General features: G+C 33.1%; 1 protein-coding gene across 2 annotated transcripts in view; it reads right to left on the reverse strand.

Annotated features, from left to right (window-relative positions):
- The window catches only part of LRBA (LPS responsive beige-like anchor protein), a 369,838-nt gene that overhangs the window by 32,974 nt on the left and 311,150 nt on the right, over positions 1–25,714 (reverse strand). For both annotated transcript variants that reach the window (XM_070948936.1, XM_070948937.1), the window contains 2 exons: positions 10,235–10,402; positions 608–697 (listed from right to left, as the gene is read on the reverse strand). In XM_070948936.1, coding sequence (XP_070805037.1) covers positions 608–697; positions 10,235–10,402 — 258 coding nt within the window. The remainder of the gene's footprint in view (positions 1–607; positions 698–10,234; positions 10,403–25,714) is intronic.

Genomic DNA, 25,714 nt, shown 5'->3' on the forward strand with positions numbered 1-25,714 from the left:
AAATGCTTACACAAACTTAATACCATTTTTAATGAAATTGGGTAAAAGCAGTATTGATTAAATTTATATTTTGCTTTTATTTTTGTTTTCACTTCAAAAAACATTAATTTCTTTCCATTTCTGTATATCTCTCCTCTCTTTTTTATTTCTAAATTGCATTTCTATGTGAAGAGGGATATCAAATACTAAGAGCTGATTTAAATATCGTCTGAATATTTTGAACATATAAAATAGCTTTGTAAAAGCCATATTTTGTGCATCTGTCCATGTTCAAAAAGAGAACAATAGTGCACACTGAGTTTAGTAATTATGATCATGTTGTGTTGTCCCTGAAATTAAAATGGAGCATCATTATTTAAAAATTTCTATATTCGTCTGATTAAACTTAAATAAGATTCCTAAAATAATGATGTACTCCAGTGGAATTCTGATAAATTATAATTTCAGTGGAAGAATGAATATTTTAAAAAGTTTCACTATGAAAATATAAGTTCCGGTATATGTGCAAAATGTTTGTATTATATACATTTGAAACAAAGAAGAAGATTTGTGTATTTGAATTCAGAGTAGCCATTTTACCAGGGTGTAAAATCTGGACCCAACTTACCAACTGCATAGCAGAACTTCTTGGAGGATGTGGTTCTATAAGTACTTGGGAAGGAGTCTGTCCAAAACTTCTGATCTGAGCTTCCACTGCCTGGGAAAGACATCATTAATACATTCTTATGTGGAAAAAGTTTAGATTTATCATAAATTACATTAAAAAATATTCAGTGATAAGTCATGGCTCATTGTAAAATTTGTCATACTGAGAAAGTATAAATAGTTACAAAATGAGTAAGTTTTCCTGCTTTCTCTAGTAATAAAGAGACTAGAGACAAATATATTTTATTTGGCAGCAATTTACTGTGTTATAAGTTTATGTCTGAGAAGAACTACAAAATGTAATTTTAAAAAAAGGATTGGGGAGATGTGAAAGACAAAATGAAATACAAGATTATCTAGTTTTTAATGAAAATAATGACAATGATTAAAATATTCCAAATGCAATATTGCAAGCAAGCTCTAGCTGAAATTTAGTAAAAATCTTGAACATTAATGAGCAACATGCATAAAAATGAGCATTCACACAGGCCATACAATATATTTTGAAGGTAACCAATTGACAGTGAAACTGAAAAGAGAGCTCTGAAAAAACATTCATTTGTCCATCATATATATTTAGGCAGTACATGTACCATTGAATTTGCATCTAAACTTGCATTTAGAGAAGGCTCTTCGCCATCTTTTTGCTATTTCACCTGCTGTTTCTGAGATTTCTAGATGCTGCAAATCAATGATGCTACCCTCTCCACATTTTAAGAAGGCCATTTATACAGTTCATCAAAATGGGACACATATTGCAGGGCGAACTAGAGATGTTGCAGTCTCAGGTACATACTTGGGATTCAGCTTTCTTGGTCACATCTTCAGCATACAGTAAATGCAAACTAGTTATAACTTGGAATTTTACATTCAACAAAGAAAATAAACTAATCTAACAAGAAGTTTTTACAAATTCTGTTCCTTGTTTATCAGCCATGTTTCTGAAGCCCCAACAATCACTGAAAAGTAATGCAGGGAATTGCTTTGAAGAATATGGACTATTTTGCAGGCAATGAGATGAAACATCACCAAATTACAGAAGGCATATTGCTTCAGAACAAAGCAATATGAAAGTTATATGAAAGGTAACATTTAAGTTTATAGAGTTGCTTTTTTTAAAATTGTGCTTTTGAGTCAGTGTTGGATTCCTAGGGCTGAAAATGAACAAGTGGCTCAAGATCACCCAGCTAACTTGGAACTTTAGGTGGGATTAGAATTCAAGATCTTCTGATTTCTAGCTTGGTGCCTTAATCACTACACAAAACTGCCTCTCTTTGAGATTTTAAAGATAACCCTATCTACATGAATACTTCTCCTAATAACAGAAAATAAATAACATAACAAGACAAAACACTACAAACCAGTTAATTTTATAATCATTCAATTCAATCATTTAATCATTCAATTCCCTAACCATTTACCTGAGAATAAATTTTACTGAACCTAATATCATTATCAAACCTTTATTATTGTCATAGATCAGCACAAGAAGGTGAGGGGGTAAAGTCAATACAACTCATAGAAGATATACCAGAATCTAAAACAATTATGAAATGCTAAAAATATATTAAAATATATGTTTTAAAGCAGAAAATTTATATAAAAACTGAAAGAAAATAAAGGGGTAGTATTAAAGGTTAGCATTTGAAAGACTATCAAATTTCAGAGCATTCTACTATGGTGAACTGGATGCTCATTAAGTCTAGTTTATGGTACAGGTCATCACCCAATGAATTTTAAGCACTGCTGAGCAAAAATCTGGCAACACAGTATGTTGTAATAGGGCTGATATCTGAAAACAGCAAAGAGGTATAGAAGAGGTGTCCTGTATATCCTGGATATTTACACAGTAACAGTGAGATGAGGCTAGTACAAATATAGCAGGCATTGGAGAAGCAGATGCTCTGTTGTTTTTGTGTGTCCAAAGTTACAGGGCCAATGTCTCTCGGGTAACGTATCTATCTCTACCTACTGTCCTACCTTCCTACCTACCTACCTGCCTGCCTACCTTTATTTTGGTAAGAAATGGGTGAATATGTATGTATGTTTGTAGGTATGTATGCAGGTATTTATGTGTTTGTGTCATGCACATAAAGAAAATATATAAATAAAAATAAAAAATAGAAAAGCAAATTGAAAAAAAGGAAAAGAAAGGTTATAAAGAAGTAGCTTCCAAGCTTGTGGAAGTGGTTATATTATATAGCCAGTTTGGTCTAGTGGTTAAGGCAACAGGCTAGAAAGCAGTTCTAGTCCTACTTAGCCATGAAAACCAGCTGGGTGACTTTGGGTGATCGTGCACGAAGCGCGCGCACAAAGAGAACCGGTGGTAAAGCCGGTTAGAACCCACCCCTGATCCATACAGTCACGTGATCTGGCTGTTTGTCAAACTGTTAGTAATTACAAGCATGGCCAAGTGCCCCACAATCAAATGATCATCATTTGCAATGTTCCCTGCTAACTTCCTCAGGAAATCAATAGCAAATCAGAGAGGGAAGGCTGGAAGTTGCTGAGGTGAATCTCTCTCATCTGCACTGTCTCATCCAGCCCCTCTGTGGTATGCACCATGCTGGCCACTTGTGCATTCTCCCTGACCCTTGCCATGCCCCCCTCACATCCCCTTTACATCCTTCCCTGACAACAACCCTAATCCAATCCATCCCAACACACAGTCTGAAATGGTTGATTCTGGATAGTAAAAGAATAGAGATTTGGTCAGATAGAAAATCAAAAGACTTTTTAGAAATCCTTACATTTAAATTCTTAGATCATTGGAAAGTAGACACTTTTTATTTCAGTATCTAAATAATGCAACATTTGCTTAATATGAATGTATGGGAACAAAAATAAAATATCTGTGCTATTTATCAATTCTGAAAATTAGAATCGTAAAATATTTGGGTTAATATTGCTTTCAGATGCTGCTTTCCTCCACCACTACTTACATACTCCAGAATGTATGAAAACAAAGTGTATTTCAAAATATTAAGGTGAATGAAACCTGTATAATCTAGGTTCTTTAGAACACCATCTTTCTGTAACAATACTTTTCACTTAAGAAAATAAATAACACATATTTTTGTTCAGCCTAATTATGAAAATGATTCCTGCAGGTATACGTTGCAACTGTGAGTTAAAACAGAGAAGTAATTACAGCCTGCAAAAACGATTTATTTCTCCCTCAGTGGAGAAGTTTTGCAACTTTCTCTAATCTGAGCCTGTACATTCCAGACATATTAAACTGAGGCCTAGTACAGCTTCAATGCAATCTTCAAACCATGCAAACTGTCCGTCTACCACATTGTAATCCCAGCTGCCAATCTGAAATAAACCAGTTAGGCAGAGCAGACATAACCTACAGAAACAAATGCCACTCAATAATGTTTAGAGGCACTGGGTTCATGGATAATTTCAAACAGTGTCTTTGTCTGGAACATTGATGTGCTCACTGAGAACACCTAAATCTCTGGCTACTGGAAATAAGCAGATAAAGCGGAATAAGAAAAATGAGCTTTGAAAATACTTCAAAGAGACAAAGAAAAAATGGCAAAGGATTTCAAAGAAACTATAAGGAAGACTGGAGAGGATACATGCAGTGCTGCAAATATTTGGGGTTGAAATAGATTTCCATATGAGATTATCACTTTACATATATCATCATAATAAAACTATCATTCAGAATGCATATTAAAAGTCAAAGTGCTGGATATGAGGCACTTAACTTACCCATATCAAGATTTTAAATTAATTATTACTAGATACTGCCAGTGGTAAAGGAATATCCTAATAGAGATTGCCAATTTAAACACAAATTATTTGTAATACATAATTCTATCCAGTGTATTGACTTTGGCATGATAACATCCTTATATTGTCCGAAATTTATTTTTCAACAAGTTCACGATGGATCAAACATACTCTTACATTGCCTCGATTAGATATTACATCCCTAAATAGTATGTTTGGATTCAATACATTTTTTAAAAAAAATTAAATAAAAAACTGGTACCATTTAATGGTATTTTACATGGAGGTTTTCAATTAAGTTTAGACTAATCCTTAACATTTATTTAGCTTTTCACACACAGTTCCTGTGCTGCACTGTGTCAAACAAACCATCTGGACAGCACACTTCTGGCTACAGCTTCTACCAAGATAATTTGCTTCCAAAAACCTGAGCTGTATCTATGTGGAGTCCTCATTTATTTAATTCACACTTTCAGAATAAAGGTCTATGTTGAAACATCTTCTAATAATTATACTAATTTTCTAAGATATCCAGAAATACCTATTCATAAAAAGACCACTGCAAATAAGTTTAAAGTATTTAGCAGCTGTTGAACTATGCTGTAAATACAAATCGTACTTTGAAAGATTCACTGGCTAAGTTGTCTTTGTTAGATTTAAAACTGAAGTTTCCAGCTTCCACCAAGAATTAAAAAAAGCATAAGATGTCATGAGATTTTTAAAGGACAAGAATAAGGGTCATGTAAATAAAAAATTGCTAAAATAAATAATGTCGCAAATTGCATATTAAAGGTGGGAAATCGGTTGTCTTCTAGGTATTACTAAACTTCCTAGCAGCTGCAGTCTGCATGCTCAGTGGTGAAGGGTTAATGGGAATTATAATATAGCTATAATATAGCTACAACTGCTGGAATATATTAATATATTTGATACATTTTCTAATATCTAAATAAGACCTATACGCAAACACTAATGAAGTCAGAATAAAGACTACAGAAAGCATTTGAAAGAGAAACTTCAAATTTTTATTGGATCCATCAGCAAAAATAATCAAGAGATGCATGAACACATATGCACAGCGGGAACAGCCTTTGAAGCGCCTGTCCAGAGTTTTCAGGAAGACATAGCTGTCTTAAAGCTTCAAGTAGTGATTATCAAATGCTTTGCCCAGCTTTAACTGGAACAAATATATTAAAAATTCCATTCCATTCCACTTCTATGGATGGTCTGCGTCTTCCTAATCTCAGGTCCTCTACCAGGAGCCTGGGAGTTGAGGCTTCTGCACAGTATCTTAGTTGTTCCTAACACAGAGAGTGGTGATATTGTTTAGTGGCTGGATAGAGTAAGGGTTAGAGTACCACCTTTAACATGGGAGATCCGAGTTTAAATCCTGGTTGGTACCTAACTTATGCGTAAGGGTCCTTGGGAAAACATCCTCTAATGCTTCACCTACCTATTACAAATATTAGAGTGATGCAAAGTAGTAGAATCATGCTGGTTTGGACAGTCTCCAGAATAACAAGGTCCATGTCTGAATCCCTAGACTGCTAACAAAAGTTCCCAGCACTGGCTTTGAGGCTAAGGAGATACATTAGAGAAGCAGAGGTCAAGAAAATACTTGCTCTGTCCCATCATCCCGTTGGAAAATGAATGAGACCTAAACCTGTTGGCCTTTCATAAGGCCTTCAAAATTGGCTATGTCATCAGGCATCAGGACTGTAATGTATAGGAGAGTCTGTTAGATGATTATGTTGATAGTTGTTTGTGGTTTTTATATTGGGTGCTGATAATTTATTGTTATGTTGCTGTTATGTTGTATTTTTAGTGTCTATTGCCTAGAGTTATGATGTTGAGATGGGTGACAGTATCAGTTGAAACAAACAAACAAACATACCTAGCTAATGCCTTCCAAAGGTGCATTAATTCCACTGCAATACTTTTCAACAATATAATTTGGAATAATGTGCCTTGGCATTTATTTTATGCAAGTATTTTCATCATATTAAAAAATAAATCAATTATTAATTAAGCAAGTTTCAATGTATGTACTATTGAACCATGCAGTTTTTCAGGGTAAGAATTATTCCTATTGTGTTATTGATATTGACTTGGATCCTAATTAATGTTTCACTATCATAAGCATTCTCTCAGTAGAATTTTATTTATAGAAAATTGGCATCTTTAAAACAGGGATAAACTTTTTTTTTTCATGATAAACTTTACTGGCTACAGTCTCCAGAAATTTATTCCATAGTGTTAGTAAAATATCTGGATCAATGTTGAGAGGACATAATGAGCTATAAAAAATAAATCAATTCATTTCTATCTTCTTGTCCTATGAAAGTTTTTTGTAAGATCAAACAATTGTTCTATCCATAAAAGAAAATTCAAATTCATCCTAATATTTAGATATACAATTTATAGTCTCTGTTTAATTATTATATAAATAAAGCATCCTAAATAAACAGCTTCCTTTAAAGCATTTTTTCCTTGGGATAAATTATAACATTTCTTTTTAAAAGACTAAATGTACTTGTGATTTCATAGACATTTACTTCAATATGTTAGTTTAAGAAACTGTGTTCCATTGTAATTGGTCTCAGAGGCTCTTATATCGCAAAGCAGTAAAATTTAAAATGTTTAGAGAAGTTGGCAAACCTCTTTATAGAGAGCAAACTATTTTTATGAACTAACAAAAATATTCCACTTTTATTCAAACTACTTTCTGACCAATCAAGCCAATGCTGGTCATATAAGTTGCTCTCAATTTTGGAATGTTAGAATAAATCTTTGAAGAGACGGATTAACAGACAGGGAGATGATGAGTTAGTATGAGGGTGTGTAAGAAATTCATTTATCAAATGGATTGACAGTGTATCATATACATATTGGTATGATTACATGGAGATATGCATAGAACTTTCATTTTTCTTATGCCTTCTTCCATAACTAAAAGAAAAATGATTCTCCAGTAGTAATGGTAGGAAAGAATTCTTCTTCGAATCTCTAAGCCTAAGGCATAATATACCAGAAGAGACTTGTCACAATTTCTGAACAATGAACAGCAGAATATAAAGGAAAATGCAGTCTATTCTTTCCATGTTAGGAATTAACAAATTAATAACGAGCATCCAATACATATAGCAATTAGGAAATAAATGTCATATAAGGTACCTCACCTCTTCCTCAAAAGCCCTTGAGGAAAATAATACAAAAATATTAATTTTTGCCTTATTTCTAATCTTAAGGAAAAACAGAGAATCAGTTTCAATTCTGATGTTAACTTTAGAAGAGTTAGCAAATGTTTATTCATCTTCCTTTTAGCTGACTAAAGCCATGGTAAGCCAAAACTCTGAAGATTTAACATTTACTGTGATAAAGAGACATGGTCAATGAATGTTCTGTTTGGTTCATAATATGGAATGTAAACAGACTACTTTCAAGGGACATTACATTTCCTGATTGTTAAAGTACTAATAATGGTTTTTTTCCCTATGCAATGTTAAGATTTTTTTTTTAAAAAAAAAATACATGTATTAAAGGTTAAAACAAACCATTATTGGGCTGTAATGCACTGTTTGTGAAGTAATATCAAAGACTAACATATATTTTTTCTATTCCTAATCTGCAACATTATATAATCCAAACCTTTTCATTGGTTCGTTTTACCTTTTAGCTCATACATCATGAAGAGCATAAGAAGTAATTAAAATCTAGGAAAATGTTGATATGAGGAAAAGCAAAAGAAATTAACAAATATTTCAGAAGGTCAATAGAAGTCTTATGTCTGTATTAAGTGATCACAAGGTTTTCAAAAATTAATTACATTTTTACTAATAAACAAATAGGCCAAAATATTAGTAAGCTTCATTCTTTTGTTTATTAGGATAAGCTGTTTTTAAAAAATTAAAGACTCCCTCAATGTTTTATAGTGCAGCAGACTGTTAAGCTATTACATCATAGAAATAGTAAAATAGGGAACAGACCTTTTTATTCACAAATTATTGTAATGCTGTTTTTCCACATGTGTTGGCTATCTAGGAAATTAACATAGTGAAAACTTCTTTGTTCTTTCAAAATTCCAGATTTCTTGGCAAAAAGAAAACAGCATTCTGTATGTCCCTTTGTGTAATAAAGACATTTAATCACACTACTAATCTTGAGCTCTTTGTATTTTAAAAGATATTACAAAGAATGCATGGATACCATAACTTCTTGTCTTATACATGTGTTTGCTAGTAGAATTTATGTTATGTCAATTTACCTAATTCTAGTTAATTAATTGTGGTTTGTAGAAGGCTAGGAAACCCCCATGGTTACCCTAGCAACTTTCTATACTAGATTTAACTAGGAAAATGGGTTAATAACAAATAAACAGATGCAGACACACACAGACACACACACTTCTAAAATATTCTTAGTATATCATGACAGGAAGGCTCAAAAATCAGAAGGTCCTGCCTCAAGTCCATTGTTTATGCTCTTTAGAAGCATGTCAGAAAATCATAAATAAAAGTGAACTTTGTTAACTGTAAGAAGATAAAAATGGCCATAATTGGATTCAAGCAGAAAACCATAACATGGTAATGCCAGTGAAGACAGGAACAGTGGTGCAAGCTGTTTTTAAATCAATTATTCAAACAGTTATTGTCTTACAAATTCAGAAAAGAATATTTCAAATGTGAATTTCATGTACTTAGCAGCATTTCATAAAGTTTGCCAGATCTATAATTATACGTTGTACACTCTCTTGCTGATAAAGATGTTTGTTTTAAATTATGAACAAATAAGTTCTTACAGGATTACATATGAAAAAGACCATTGGGTTTTGTTTTATTTTTAGTGCTTGCATAAAAAATGGTGCACCAATCACAACATTTCCTAGGCTTTCCTAGGATTTTTTCTAAAAAAATTACAAAAAAACCGCAGTGGAAAAATCTAGAAAGAAATATAAATATTTCATTAAAACATTTTAAATCCATAATTCTTGTTATAAAAGCTTATAATAATATACCTAAAATTTACAGAGAGAACAATCAACAGTGTTTTCTTTCTTTTACATGAAGTCTTACAGATTTCAAAATCTCCCCAAAGTCATTTTATTCAAAAATACTTGCTAGCCACCGTATTTCCATTTTCAGTTTTCCAAACTGCTTTTTCCATTTGTAAAATGTAGCAAACCTTGTAGAGAGAAGACCATTACCAAAGAAACAAGGCAGAAAGGAGAAAACCCAGGCAGTTCACGTGCCTCTGTGTGCACACACAGCCCCACTTGTGAGAGCATCATCATGGGTGTTCGCTGCCCCAGTCACTCGTGTTATTATTATTATTATTGTTTAGACTTCTATACCGCTTCATAGTGCTTTACAGCCGTCTCTAAGCCGTTTACAAAGTCAGCATATAGCATATTGCATATTAGCATATTGCATTAGCATTAGCATACTGCCCCCAACAATCTGGGTCCTCATTTTACCCACCTCGGAAGGATGGAAGACTTGAGCCGGTGAGATTTGATCTGCTGATCTGCTGAACTAGCAATCACTGAAGTAGTTGCAGTACTGCACTCTAACCACTGCGCCACCTCGGCTCTTGTTGCCACGAATATTGCATATGCTCTTGCACGTGCATACAAGTGCACATGCGCTTGCCCCTCCCACAAAATCATCTCCTCTTCTCCCCCCCCCCATCTGCTCCGGGCCACCAACATAGAAAGGTTGGGGAACTCTGCTTTAAAATGTCTATAAATACTTTTAAATTACAATAGAATCAAATATGCTTTATAAATATTTCAAAAAGTCCCACATTTCTTCATAATTTTTATTTTCCCAAGTATGAACATGCTTACCTCCCTCAACAATGGATCCATTATTGAATTGAGATTGACAGTTCCTTCATAGGTCAGATAGTAGAAAACGTTTAGAGATCTGACAGCTTCTGGCCCTTGCTGCTTATAGCCAAAAATCAAATCAATCCACTGGTGCAGTTGACAGGAAACAAATTCACTTTCCAAAGCCTGAAACAAAATACATCACTGTTTATATTGTTTCTCAAACTTATTTTCTGTCCACACTCTTACATAAACCGCAATGCAAAGGTTAGAAATATGCAAGTGCCTTAGAGAAAAAAGGTTATTTCATAAACTATGATAATGTTAATTGTAGCCTTTAGAATATGTTGAACCAACTGTGCCATTCAAGTCCCTGGTGGAGTTTTAAACATTTGCAATAGAGTTGTACTAGTATTAAAATAATTCAAGGCTGTACTATGAACAATTAAATTCACCATGGATGAGTAATCATAGTTTAATCTGACAATAATAGGAAAGGACAAGAGAGACTATATTAATCATCCTAATCTTGTACCTTTCAGTTGTGTGGGCACCTGTGTCTCACCAGATTTGAAGAGTACCAGCTTGTGAAAGAAAATACTACTATATAGCTAAAGAAAAAATGCTGCGGCCTTATAATTTATGCACTGTTTCTAACTGCTGAAAACAATAGAGGTAGCCACTATCTTAAAATGATGCAATCTATCTATTGAATTTAACACAAATTTATCACAATTTATAATTTATTACATCTATCTTGAATTTTGACAAAATGGTATAAATAGCTAGAAGGCAATTAGTAAATTGTACTACACATTTAACTGATTTGTTAAATGTGTAGTTTTCTGGAGTATACATATAATTGTTAATTACAATTTCCTCTGTAGTATGGAAAAATGCAACAAACATACTAGAGTTTCAGACTTCTACACTGCATCATTTCCCTTCACCTACAGGTGTCAATAGTTTTCAAGAAGTGATTTATGTGTAAACCAGCATTACTTCAAATGGAGCCTAACTTTGAAATCTTAGATATCCTTCACTAGTAGATCTCCTATATATAATTAAAATGGGTCAGCACTAATCTTTTGAAGGTTAATTAAATAATTTATTTTATAATTTATACATAAATTTATAAATTAAATGATTAGTTATTGAAATAATTAAATAATTAAAATAACAATAACTAATAGTAATATATTATTAATTTTAATATTGATTTTAATATTTATTATTAATCGTACAATACAAAAATAAATAATTAAAAGCATTGATGATATAAAATAATGCTTTCTTTCAATGAAGTCTCTTTTTAGAGACTTCAAATAATTATAAATTCCATTTAAAATATAGTTTCCAAACACACATCTTGATAGAAATCATTTGATAGATGATTTCTCAGATTTATTAAAAGATGTCTAGTGATTCTAGGACTGTAAGCCCTAAATGACAGATCTTACTAAGAAACATACACCATTGAAAACCTAATACTACTCTTACTAGAACAGCTACTGGGACTTACAAGTCTGAATGTGCTTCCCTTCCTCCCTTTTTTAATCTTCATGAGAATTAGGCAGGAAGAGCTATTTGAAATATATTTGTAAATCATTTTCCTGGGCTGGGTTCAGTCTTGTTTATCTGAATTGATAGACGGTCTTTCCTCTGCCCTTAAAGGCCTCCTTCTTTACTCACTGCAGATGTACATGTAACAAATGTTTATGCAAATAATTTCTGCAGTCTTCAAATTTTTTTGATTGATTAGTGCCATCACATCAGTGACAACTCTAAGTAACTTCATAGATTTTCTCCATGACAATCTGCTCTAGTCTCTTCTTCAAAGTCTTCACCACTGAAACTAAGACCATCTGCTCTGCTGCTGGTCACCTCTTGATTTCCCTTCTTTTTGTCCCAGCATTAGAACCTTTAGAACAGGGGTGTCAAACTCACATCATCGTGTGACATATCGGGACTTCTCCCCCCCTTCACTAAACTGGAGGTGGGAGTGGCCAGCATGTGACGCATCCGGCCCATGGGCTGTGAGTTTAACACCCCTGCTTTAGAGAGTAGATCTTTTCATTCTATGCCTGAAGTGCAATAATCTGAGACTGATCATTGGTGCCTCAAGTGAGAAATTTTGATTTGTTTGTTGATCCATTGATTTTGGAGACTTCTCCAAACCAAAGTTCAGAAGCATCAATATTATTTCTACTTTGCCTTTTAAAAGTCCAACTTACATTTCCATAGAATTTCACAGAGAATACTATTGTATATATTATAGTATGGTAGCTGAGTATTTTCCTAGGCCTTCATGTTTAAATTACCAAGTGCTAGTTTGCAGCATATTTCTTGACTGCTTGATATCTTACACGCCTGAAACAGAAGCTATCCACCACTTCAGTATCTTAGTTGACAATCTTAAGCTAATTGTACCTAAATGTCATTACTGAGTTCTTCTTTATATTTATTTTAGTCCAATGTTTCCATCAGTGCTTTTTGATGTAATTATTAGAGCTTGCAGTTCCTTTGCTTTTATGGCTATCAGGGTAGAGTCAGCATAATGCAGGTAATTGATGTTTCTTCTTCCAGCTTTAAAACCATGCTTATTTTATTCCAGTCCAGTTTCCCTTAATATATATTCAATATATATGTTGAATAAATATGTAATGTATGTTCTCTCTGAACTATGGCTTCTGACCTGTGTATAAGTTTTATGCAAAGATAACTGGATGTTCTGGATTCCCATTTTTCTAATATTTTCTAATTATATTACACAATTTGACATGATTGACATAACCAAAAACCTTTCTATTATCAATAAAGCATATACTTATTTCTTTTGGATATTTCTTGGCTTTCTCGATTATCTAGAATACATCAGCAATATTACCTCCTATTCGTCAACTTTTTTTAAAACCAGCTTGTTCAAGAAGTTCAAGCCTTTTCTAAAACTAGCTTGTTCATGTGAAAAGTTTCAAGTGAATTGAAAAACTTCAGGGAAAGATTAAGCCTTAAACTATCTGAGATTAAGATTTAATTGTCCTTCATATCATTAAGCAATTATTAAACAATCATATATCCATTGATTAACACAAGTACTGTGCAAATCTTTCAGAAGAAGTGGAATCCTCAGAACTTGGAGGTTTGTGTAGGAAGCTCTTCCTTTTCCAACTGTTAAAGCAGTCAGGCTTGAAGATGCTTGAACATGTTGTGGCGTTGATGATGAAGTAACTGTGCATGTACATTCCTGCCATGAGAAGCTTCCAAAGCAGTCATGCAGCTTTATTTTACAGATCCGTTATAGCTATTTATATAGCTATAAATACAAATTAGGAAACATTATCCACTGAATTTGTCTAAAGATTTAAATTCAGGTCACATGATCATCCAGCACACACTCTTGTTTCTCGACATACATCAATTTATTTTAGATTACAATTTGGATTAGGGATCAATTCAGATAGCAGAATGAGTGTAGAATACAGCCTATTCTTTACCAGCAAGAAGCCATCTTGTTACTTTAATTCTCGTGATGGATGCTTTCTTTTTGCTAATGATAAATGAAGATCAGCTGCCAGACTTGATGGCTTATACACATAAAATAGAGTGTATGTCTTCTTGTTTTGTTTTTTTATATCAGGCATAAAATATTTTGTGCTGAATATTTTGTGCTAAAATATTTCAGTCTCTATATCTGTATGTATATGTGTAATAGACGACCACATTCTGAATTGGCTGAGGAAAAGGCAACAAAAGTCAGTAGCATGATGCATGGAACTTTAATGGAAAATCCCATTTTCTTTTGGATTTGAGAAGTGCAGATGAAGTAATGCAAAGCAGCAAGACAGTTGTATAATTACAGAAATTAAGCCTAGTTTTCCTTCAAGGAAAGGTCCTATTTAAAAAGGAAAATTTAGTCAGGCTCTGAGAAGCCACTCTGCAAATGCATACAGAAATGATTGGTTAGTTTCATTAACTGATGCCTGAAGAAACATTTATATTGACACATAAAAAACAGCAATTGTCTTAATTTGTGTGGTGCACTCCACACAAAAGCCCTAAATATGTTCAAATTAGAGCAAGCTGCTTGATTGTCACTGCAATCTCATGTCATGTTAATGCATGACAAACATTAAACCATACACTTAAATGGCAATTTATATCATTTAAATGTTTACTGCCTGAGCAACTCATCAGTCATTTAAATGTGATTTTCTGACAGCTAATTTCAGTTAATTTTCCTCTATTCACTTAATTAGAACTTTCAATCAGGAAAAGGCCTATCCATATCTTCATGTACGTATCATTTTTTTATTTAGAAGCTCAGTTAGTAAAGTGCTACATACATCCTTTATAATAGATAATATATTAAGTCATTCTTGTATTCATCCTACATACCATTCCAACAGAGAAAGCTGCTAATTTCATGAGAGCAATAGTCTAGCTGGTATTTTTTTTTTTAAATCACAAAATATGAATACAATTAAAACTATATATAACCATAAACACACACAGAGTTCCAAATTGTTTAATAAGTTAAAAGCTGTAAGATATACTGTATTATATCTTGAACTATGGTATTTTACCGCACAGTCCATATGGATTAAGAGGGTATATAAATATTGTTAAATAAATAAAGTAAACACAAATGGCACAACAATGGAAAGATTAAAATAAACTAAAACACAATTTTATACAGACCCTTTTAGAGTTTTATTGAACTGTGTTTTACTTTGAAGTAAGCTTTGAAAACATATATAGGAAATGTCAAAAGTTTATAAATACAGGAAAACAGCAACATGAAAGGTCCAAAACTTACTTCTTTTTACTACATCAAGAAATACTAACATTTTTATCATCATTTATACACGTCATAGGTAGTTTCAAATGTGTAAATGTGATTGCTAAAGAAAATGACTAAATACAGGTTTAATACTTGATTGGAAGGGTTTTAAAGATTTTTTTTTGAAAATTCTTTAGAGTTTAATCTTTTTTATCTTTCACGGGGTTTACTTAAGCTTCATACATATAATATATTAACAAATTATCTGTGAAAGATGCAAATAAGAATATATAATAAAAAGACTTTCAGCGTGGCATAAAAGGTATCACAACATATATAGAATCCAGTTAAATTTCAGACATTGCATTATAAAAACTAATATAATATAATGGCTTAGGGCCGGGGTATTTATGAGACCGCCTTCTGCCACCAGTAGCCTCCCACCGGCCAGTACGCTCGCACAGAGTGGGCCTCCTCAGGGTGCCATCCGCCAGACAGTGTCAGCTGGCGACCCCCAGGGGGAGAGCCTTCTCTGTGGCGGCGCCTGCCCTCTGGAACAACCTCCCCCCAGAGATACATACAATATCAGACCTCTGGATTTTTCATCGGGCCCTGAAAACTTATTTATTTCAACTAGCCGGGCTGGCTTGATCCCACAGTTTTGGGTTAAATTTTAATTGATTTTAAATTGGGTTTATTTTATTTATTTATTTATTTATTTTTTAAAATTTGATTTATATGCCGCCCTTCTCCGGAGACTCAGGGCGGCTTACAATGCGTTAAGCAATAGCCTTCATACTTTTGTATATTTATACAAAGTCAGCTTATTGCCCCCACAAACTGGGTCCTCATTTCACCTACCTTAGAAAGGATGGAAGGCTGAGTCAACCTTGAGCCTTGGAGAGATTCGAACCAGCAGTAAATTGCAGGCAGCTGTGTTAATAACAGGGTGCGTAGACCACTGTACTATCAAGGCTCAATTTTAAATTGCGGCCAAAAATATTTAATTATTTTTAAACTGTTTTTAAATTTTGTATGTTTTGTTTTTTATTTTGGCTGTTCACCGCCCTGAGTCCTATTGGAGAAGGGCGGTATACAAATTGAAACAAACAAACAAACAAATAAATAAATAATGTAAAGTTATATGAAGTATAAGAAGTTGTTCTTATGTGTAATGTATCACATGAAGAAACTTCTTTCTATATACAGTACACTATACTACCAAGCTTTATTGGTTTTGTACATCATAATACTTATTTTTTTTCTTAAAATTAAGAATTCAAAACGTTTAGGATCAGCTCAAGCTTCTGAAAATGCTTATTAAAGCCATAGTTAAAATGGTGCACAACTAAAGCATACTATGAGGGGTTCCTTGAGTTAAAATGGTGCACAACTAAGCATACTATGAAGGGTCCTTGATGCTCTCTGAGCTTGCTTGATTTTTTGTTTGTTTGTTTTATTTGAAGAACTTTCATTACCCAAACTAGGTAAAGTTTGGGTAATGAAACATCTGCAAGAAAACAACCAAGCTCAGAGAACACCAAGGACCCCCTCATTTTAACTCTGAACTACAAATATTCTCCTTTATTGGTAAAATATACTATCTCCCATTCCCTTGTTTCTCTTAAACATAGCTAATCAAGTCTTACTTCTCCCATACTAGACAGGATGTATCATTTTACACCCTGTATATATTCTGAGAATGATAAGAAATAAAAATAAAAAATTCTAACATCCAACATAGTACAATAATATTCATCTGTATTGAGTTATTGTGAAATAAATCAGAGGTAACGTCTGATTGTTACGAATCAAAGAAGACCATGAGAGGAATGTCCTGTAAAATCACACACAAATTGTCAATTCAGTCCTATGGGACTCATATTAACTTTGACAAACTGTCTTGGGGCTGATCTCTCTCTCTCTCTTTTCCCCCTAATGAGACCTATTAGGCCAAGACACAAACTCCTGAAGTATGTTAAAAAGTGCAATGCACAGATGTCAAACATCTATTAGCAACTTTATGTTAATAGTTCACAATACTAAAATGTTCTAGAGTCATTTTTGTATTAAGGCAAATATGCTGCAGAAGAAAAATTTAAAATTCTCAAAAATCTTTTAACATTAATACAAATTGCTCAGGTGCTATTGAAGTTCCTAAAATGCAACAAAATATGCAACAATCTCTTCTTCTGACAGCAGTTAACTAAAAAATGCCATGCAAACATAGTTATGTAATTAATCCTTGCTATATAAATATGGTTTCATGAAGTGTTTCAAAAAGCTAGCAGTTTGTATTACTTGTTTGTAATAATAAAGTTACGATTGCTATTTATCAGTAGAAGGGTTTTTGCTGTGTATGTCTAAGACTTTACATATTTTATAACAATCAAAAATAACTATTTTGCAGGGCTTTCTGCAAGCAGTGTAACAGCTGACATCTAAAATTATTTGGAAATGAGAATAGCAATTCTTATTTGTCTAATTTTTAAAATATGCATCTAAACTAAAATGTCTAAATTTTCACTTATTCCTTGAAACGTATTGAACAAGGAAAAAATCAGCCATAATTGTTAAAAATATATAACTTTTTTTACTAATGGAATTCTCCAGATTTCTTAGGGATTTATTTTATGGTTCAAAATGGCCCAACATAATAAGATAAAGATAAAATTACTTCAAAGCTATCAAATTTACTATATAATTTCAATTTCTTTAGAAAATTGAAATTATACTTTTTTCTAGAAAAGTCTCCGGACTTTTTGTCGGGCCCTGAAAACTCATTTATTTCACCTAGCTGGGCTGGCTTGATCCCATCCGTTTCAGTTTTAATTTGAAATTGGTTTTAATTGGGTTGTTTTAAATTGTGGGCCGAAATTATTTAATTACCTTTTAAATTGTTTTTTAAATTTTGTATGCTCTGTTTTATCTCGACTGTTCACCGCCCTGAGTCCTACTGGAGAAGGGCGGTATACAAATAAAATAAAATAAAATAAAATAAAATAAAAAAATAAAATAAAATAAAATAAAATAAAATAAAATAAAATAAAATAAAATAAAATAAATAAAATAAAATAATAAAATAAAATAAAATAAATAAAATAAAAATAAATAAATAAATTGTGTTTAAAAAATATATGAAACAAACAAAAACTTCTAAAAAAGAAAATAAACTGAACAATTAATTTCAAACTTCTGCAACCTTATTATGAAGTTGTAAGTTTAACAATTACTCGATACCACGTGCAACAAACATTTTAAAATCAAGCAGACAGTTATGCTCTTATGTGCTGGATTTCAAACAGCAGTAGTAATGTCACTTAACACTGATGTATAGCCTTGGTAATTTACAATGATTAAGACTTATTTTCAGACCAATTAGAAATCTTTCAAATTGTCCTATCAAATATATGATTAAAAATTTCAGCTTAAAAAAACAACATCTGGAGTCTTTTTTTCCATGTGATCTTGTTTCCAATCAGAACATGTTTTGAATTAAATGATTTTGATTAAATATGTGGATCACATTCTCTTCAAATAAACATAAAACTGTACCCTGTTCAAACAAAGCAAGAACAACCAATTCACACAAAATCAAGATTGGCAAAGTGTTCGTGTGCACTGTTAGGTCTAGTTTCTTTAATAATTCCTAATAAAAATTAGGAATTATTTCTTCCTAATAAAAATTAAAATACTCCATTTAGTATATCTGGAAGCAAAAATATTTGGAAAGAAAGCAACAAGAACAGTTTCAAAGTTATTAATTACAATAATTAATGTGCTCCACAATTCCAATGGTATTTGATAATTATTTAAATTGTGCAATGCACCATAATTATTTCTCTATGAATATTCAATATGCATACTATTTATTTATAGTTAGGATCTCTATATGCTGAAATAGCCTTATACATTTTCTTACTCTCTCTAGGCTTCAAGGGAATTTTGTTGAAAGTAAATAAACATTCATGGAGCATTCAAAACAAGAATGATGGAGGTCTTGTTTGGTTTTCATTGTATGTATTCTGGAGGACAAAGATGCATTTTTAAAATTTATTACATTTATAAGTTCATCCCACTCCATAATGGCTCTGCACGGTGTGCAGTATTAAAAACAATGCAAAACAATATAACAAATAAAAGTACACAGTGAAAACAAATGTAAAATGCAGATATTTGTGCATTATTTTAGGTAACATGTATTAAAAGTATGAGAATTAAATGTATTTAGGAATGACATGCACAGGTATAAATTTAAGACTGTTTTATCCATTAATTCCCACTCAAATTTGTTTTTTCCCTCTTGTGCTACATTGGATACTTCTTATCCACTCTGATCTGAGATCAAAAGAAACAAAATGATGAAGAAGATTAAATGTTAGATTTCGGACAATTTCCAAGGATCTTGCAATTGTAAGCTTTTTTCTAGGATACAGTTTAATTGCAAGCTACACATAATTTAAACTTGTTTCCCTATTTCAGAAGATTTGCCCTCATTATCTCTAATTTACTCCATTGAAGAGAAATATTCCAAACGTCCAAACTCACATTGTTCTATAGGCAGCAGATACCCACATTAGCAACCTATATAAAATAGAAATTTTTTTCTCTCAAACAAACATCCTTTTTGACAAGGATTTTATGAAATATATGTTATAGTTACAGCTATTCTATCCTGCAATGTTTTCATTTCTAAAGATGTTTATATTTTTAATTATTTTAATTTTTAATCTGCTTTTGAACAATTATTTTTAGAAAATAGTACAGGTACTCTTTGACTTATAACAGTTCATTTAGTGATCATTTTAATTTACAATGGCACTGAAAAAAGTGATTTATAACCATTTTTCACACTTATGACCATTGCAGCATTCCTGTGATCACATGATCAAAATCCAGATGCTTGGTAATTGACTCATATTTATGACAATTGCAATGTCCAGGGGATCCTCTTTTGTTATCTTCTGACCAGGAAAGTCAATGGTTTGGAAGCCAGATTCACTTAACAACCATGTTACTAACTTAACAACTGCAGTGATTCACTTAAGAACAGTGGCAAGAAAGATCCTAAAATGGGGTAAAACTCACTTAACAACGGTCTCACTTTGCCACAGAAATTTTGGGCTCAATTGTGATGATAAATCAAGATTACCTATATTAAACTGCCTATAACATATAAAACTTGAATTAGATTTCAACAGTTAACTTTTGAGGACAATTTAGGCAATAATTATTAATCATTAATGATTAATGATTAATAATTAACACAGATTAATCATTTTTAGGGCTTCAAAGTCCTTATTAATTCCTTTAACCTCTTCTAGGTCTTCTATTAAGCACAGTCAGTTTGTGTGCTAGAGAAGGATATATTATACTATGTTTGGGGGCTGTTGTTAAAATGGGGCATAATGAGTTTAAAGCTGTTATGATGGTTTTAATCTTTATACGCTTCCCAAAGTCATTGCCATGAGATGGGCAGTTCTACAAAACACCTGAAGAAGAATTCTCTTCTGAGTAAAAGTGAATGATTGCTTTATCATGTTCATTTCATTTATCTATATGTAAAACATGGAGTCAAGTATTCCCCTAGTGACTGTGGTAGAGAGATCAGTGTTTTCCTATTTGAAGTTTAAGCTAATATGATCCACATTAATTTGGATAAAACTATCCAAACAGGAAAAGCAATAGTACATAGGTCTGCTGCATGTGTAACACACCTCAGATAAAATGTTCTTTGACTCTTCTGGTTAGATATACATATATAAATCACTCTACATACACAGTGAAACAAGGATCCCTGGCAACAAAGAACCATCTTTTCCTCATCACAATTTTCTACTCTGGAAATCCTACTCTGGAAATCTGTTTCTGTCCAAACAAAGAAAATATATAAATGACCTATCCCCATACTGTTGTGTCGTGATGTGAATAAAAAGCAGGCAGCAAAGCAAGAGTTAATTGAAACTAAAGAGAAAGGGAGGAGTGTTGTCTGGGGAAGAAGGCTAACTGAGAGTTAATCAGGGATCACATCCAGAGCCAGGCATGGATAAGCCTCACTAATGAGGCTCAAGTACCCTGCAGTGGCTTTCAAACCGAACTGGCTTCAAAGGATGCCACCCCATGACAGAATGCAGTTAGCCATACGAAGAAAGTGATTAGAATAAATGACTACAGTAATTAACTTTGATTTGAAGCCACCTGACTGGAAAGAGAAGCTAGGAGCTGTTTAGCTGAAATCTTGCTGGTAGAAAGGGGAAGCTTGCCTTTACCCTTGTGTTTGTATGTGTTAGGAGGGCTTTTTCTTTCGAATAAGTATTGGGTGGCAGTAATGAAAAACAGCTTTCATTCAAGAACGTCCCATTCATTTTGGAAAAAAAGAGGAAAATAAAAGCTTCAAAGGGGAACTAATTCATTTCACCTCAATCACCTTTAGTGAGTTGCCTCACAGCTACTAAACACACACACACACTCATATTCTTTTAACATATTAAAAGAAAAATTAGGTTCTTGAAATGTTAGCAGCTACTTTGTTATGAATTTTAATATTAATATTGTTATGAATTTAATTTAACCATTAATAGCTAATGGTTTAGCATAAATTTTTAGAGAATGTTTTTATATAATTTAAACAAAATTTAAATAACAATATATTTTTTTTCATTCAAGGTTATGGTACCATTGTACCAAAGTTGTCTTCCTCATTAGTGTCCCTTGAAGTTGTATGTGGAACAACTTAGTGTACCTTTTTACTTCATCAATAAATTATCTTAATGTGGCCCTTTATCTGATGACTAATTTCTACTGAAAAGTTTTGCAAGTTGAATCCACAGTGTAGTAGTCAGAATAATTCACCAAACATTTATGCAAAGACTCTGATTTATTTGACAGTTTTACACCTTCAAGGCACAGTATAATTAAATGTTTTGACAGCTAAACAAAAATTGTATAAATTTCAAAGATCTTTAAATGGCTGTTGTGTCTAAAATAAAAATAGTACGTACATTAGCTTAGCTTCTAAACATGCCTTTTAGGGAAGTTTAAATTATATTATATTTTGTTTATCCATGGAGGATGATTTTTACTTTTTCAATTTATGATATTATATGGCTATATGTGAATGTGCATACAAATAACTCTTGCGTTTCTACTATTCCAGTCATTTTAAAATACATGTGTCACCTGATACTTTTTGCATTTTCACAATGAGATCCCACTTTCAGTCACCAAAGAATTCTAGAAAACTGCCTTATTCAAAATCAGGCCATTCCTCCATCGTCCACATTGATTACCTGCTCTTCTTCAAGCCCTGCTCTTCTGTCTAATTGTGGTGGTGGTGGGGTATTCTTAGAAGGGATAAGTAAAGAATGCAAATAATGAATGTAAAGAATACATAATCCCAGCAGGGTCATCCAAGATGTGAAAGACATCCTAGTTGATCAGCTAACGCAAGCAGGCACTTACAATATATCAGCAGCAACAATAGAGGCACATGCTGGAGGTGGAAAATGACTTAAACATTGTATAATGCATGGAGAATGTAATGGCAAATCACCCCTATATTTTATCAAGAAAACTACCTGGATAGAATATATAAAATGATGATGATGATGTAATACTTGGGTAATGGACCCTTCAGTTTTAGATGGCACTCAAAATGCTATTGAAAAGAGTTGGGGAGTTTTTGGAATATTAATAGTGTTTATGACATAGATAAAGTCTTTAATAATAATAATCAGAATAGAACTGGAAGAGACCTTGAAGGTCTTCTAGTCCAATCTCCTGCTCAAGCAGAAGTGCCTATATCATTTCAGACAGGAAGTCTTTTCTTAAAAACCACCAGTGATGAAACACCTACAACTTCTGAGGGCAAGCTGTTCTACTGGTTACTTGTTGTCACTGTTAGGAAGTCTCTGTCTTAATTCCAGGTGGCTTCTCGCCTTGATTAGCTTTCATCCATTGTTTCTTATCTTGCCTTCTGATGCCTTGGAAAATAAGTTGACCCCCCTCTTCTTTGTGGCAGCCCCTCAAATACTGGAATACTGCTATCATGTCAACCCTAGCTCTTCTTTTCTTTAGACTAGTCATACCCAATTCCTGCAAGCATTCTTCATATGTTTTAGTCTCCAGGCCTTTAATCATCTTAGTTGTTCTTCTTTGCACTTTTTCCAAAGTCTCAACATCTTTTTTGTAATGTGGTGACCAAACCTGGATTCAGTATTCCGGGTGTGGTCTTACTAAGGATTTATAAAGCGGTATTAATACTTCAATATGATTTTGATTCTATGCCTCTGTTTATACAACCAAGGATTATATTAGCTTTTTTGGCTGCTGTCGCACACTGCTGGCTCATGTCTAAGTGATGGTCCACTAGGACTCCAAGGTCCCTCTCACAGTTACTGTTTTTGAGCCAGATTTTACCTAAACTGTACTTGTACCAGAGGTAGTATTCAGCAGGTTCTGACCAGTTCTGGAGAACCGGTAGCAGACATTTTGAGTAGTTCGGAGAACTGGTAAATACCACCTCTGACTGGCCCCGCCCCCATCTATTCTCTGCCTCCCAAGTCCCAGCTGATCAGGAGGAAATGGGAATTTTGCAGTAACCTTCCCCTGGGGAAGTATCCTTCCCCTACCATGCCCACCAAGCCACGCCCACCAAACCAGGCAACGCCACCAAGCCATGCCCACAGAACTGGTAGTAAAAAAATTTGAATCCCACCACTGACTTGTACCTTTGGTTTGTCCTGCCTAGGTGTAAAACCTTGCTTTTCTCCATATTAAATTTCATGTTGTTGGATAGGGTCCATTGTTCAAGTCAGTCAAGATCTTTTTGGATCCTGAGCATGTCTTCTGGGGGTGTTGGCTATTCCTGCAAATTTGATGAATTCCCCTTCTATTCCCTCATCTAAGTAATTTATGAAGATATTGAAGAGTATTAGGCCTAAGATAGAACCTTGTGGTACCCCACTGCTTACTTCTCTCCTTGTGGATGTAGTACTATTAAGAACTACTCATTGAGTATGATTTTTAGTCAGTTACAGAGCCATCTGGTGGTGATGCTGTCTATCCCTCATTTTTCTAGTTTATCAGATGGTTTGGAGCATAACATATTGCCATGCAGGAAAAAAACATATAAAGTTACGAAGACAGAATTACTTTAGGGACATGGAATATAAGAAGTTCAACACAGTGAAAGATAAAATGAAATGATTACACATGCAAAGTGTTTATGTACCGTTTACTCCTCAGGACATAAAAAAGAAAGAAGGAATAGTTTTTCTTTCATAATTAAGAAGACTATAGTACTGTACTTGACTAAAATACAATTAATGACTAAATAGTATCAATTAGACCTCATAGCCAAGCTTTAATATGATGATTATTCAAGTTCATGCTCCAACCATTGAAGCAGAAGGTCTTTAAGCTCTATTATCAAGTTCAATTTGAAATGAACAGAACATGCAGGCAAGATATGATGCTTATGACTGAAGATTGCGATAGTTGGAAATATCAAGAAGGAAAATGTTTTTGGACTTTATGGTCCAAGAAACCAAACGTAAGTAGAAGAATGACTTAACAATTTCTGCCAATCTAATTGTTTCTTCATTACTGTCTCTTCAAACAACCAAAACAAACCTATATACATATATCTCCATAGGAAATACCACAGAAATCAAACTGATTATATTATTAGTTAGAGGAGGTGGAAGAACTCAGCAAATACATGCCCAAGGACTGACTGTAGAACAGATCATGAACTGCTCATGTGCAAATCCCAAGTGAAGCTAAAGCAGAAGATGAAGCCTGTCAAATTCAATAATATAATATTGAGCACATATCATTTTCAAGGAGACCATCAGGAATTGCTTTGGAATTCCTGACTTCATTGATTGGGAAATAGGTAAACTGTGGAATCAACTTAAAAAAATTGTTAAGGAAGAATATGAACAGAGACTGCCAAAGGTGGAAAAAACATAAGAATGACAGAAGAAATAGCAATAGCACTTAGACTTATACACTGCTTCATGGTGCTTTATAGCCCTCTTTAAGCAGTTTACAGAGTCAACACATTGCCCCCAACAATCTGAGTCCTTAAAATGCTAAAAATTGCCATGATGAAATGCCAAACACAAAATCTCAAGTAAACTTAAAGAATTTCAGACAGTTGTTAGAAGAGACAAAAAGTAATATAACATCTGTAACAATGAAGGAGGAAGCAGGCATGGAAAAAACAAGGGAAATCAAAAGAGTTCTGAACTCAAGAAAAGGTTCCAATTGGTATGCTAAAGAAAACAATGGACAGATGGTATCTGAGCTGGGAAAGATTCAATCAAAGATGGAAGAAGTATACTGACATTCTATACAGCTCACTTGCTAGCACTCAAGATACCTCAGAAGATTTACCTCTATTTACAGAAATAAATAAATAAATAAATAAATAAATAAATAAATAAATAAATAAATAAATAAATTCCAATATTAGAAGATGAAGTTAGATCTAATTATTAACAAGTCAGGTCTAAAAGAATGAATGGAATATCTACAAAATATGGCAAGCAACAAAAGAAGAATCAATAAAGATTCTAACCAAGCCAACAGACTGAAAGACATGAATGCACATACCAATACCAAAGAAAGGAGATTTAGCAAAGTATTGCATTATTGTACAATGTCCTTAATTTCACATGCTACCAAACTAATGCTTAGCATAATTCAATGAA

Source organism: Pituophis catenifer, unplaced genomic scaffold (assembly GCF_029215685.1).
Source record: "Pituophis catenifer annectens isolate HBS135680 unplaced genomic scaffold, rPitCat1.0.hap2 SCAF_8, whole genome shotgun sequence".
NCBI lineage: Eukaryota > Metazoa > Chordata > Lepidosauria > Squamata > Colubridae > Pituophis > Pituophis catenifer.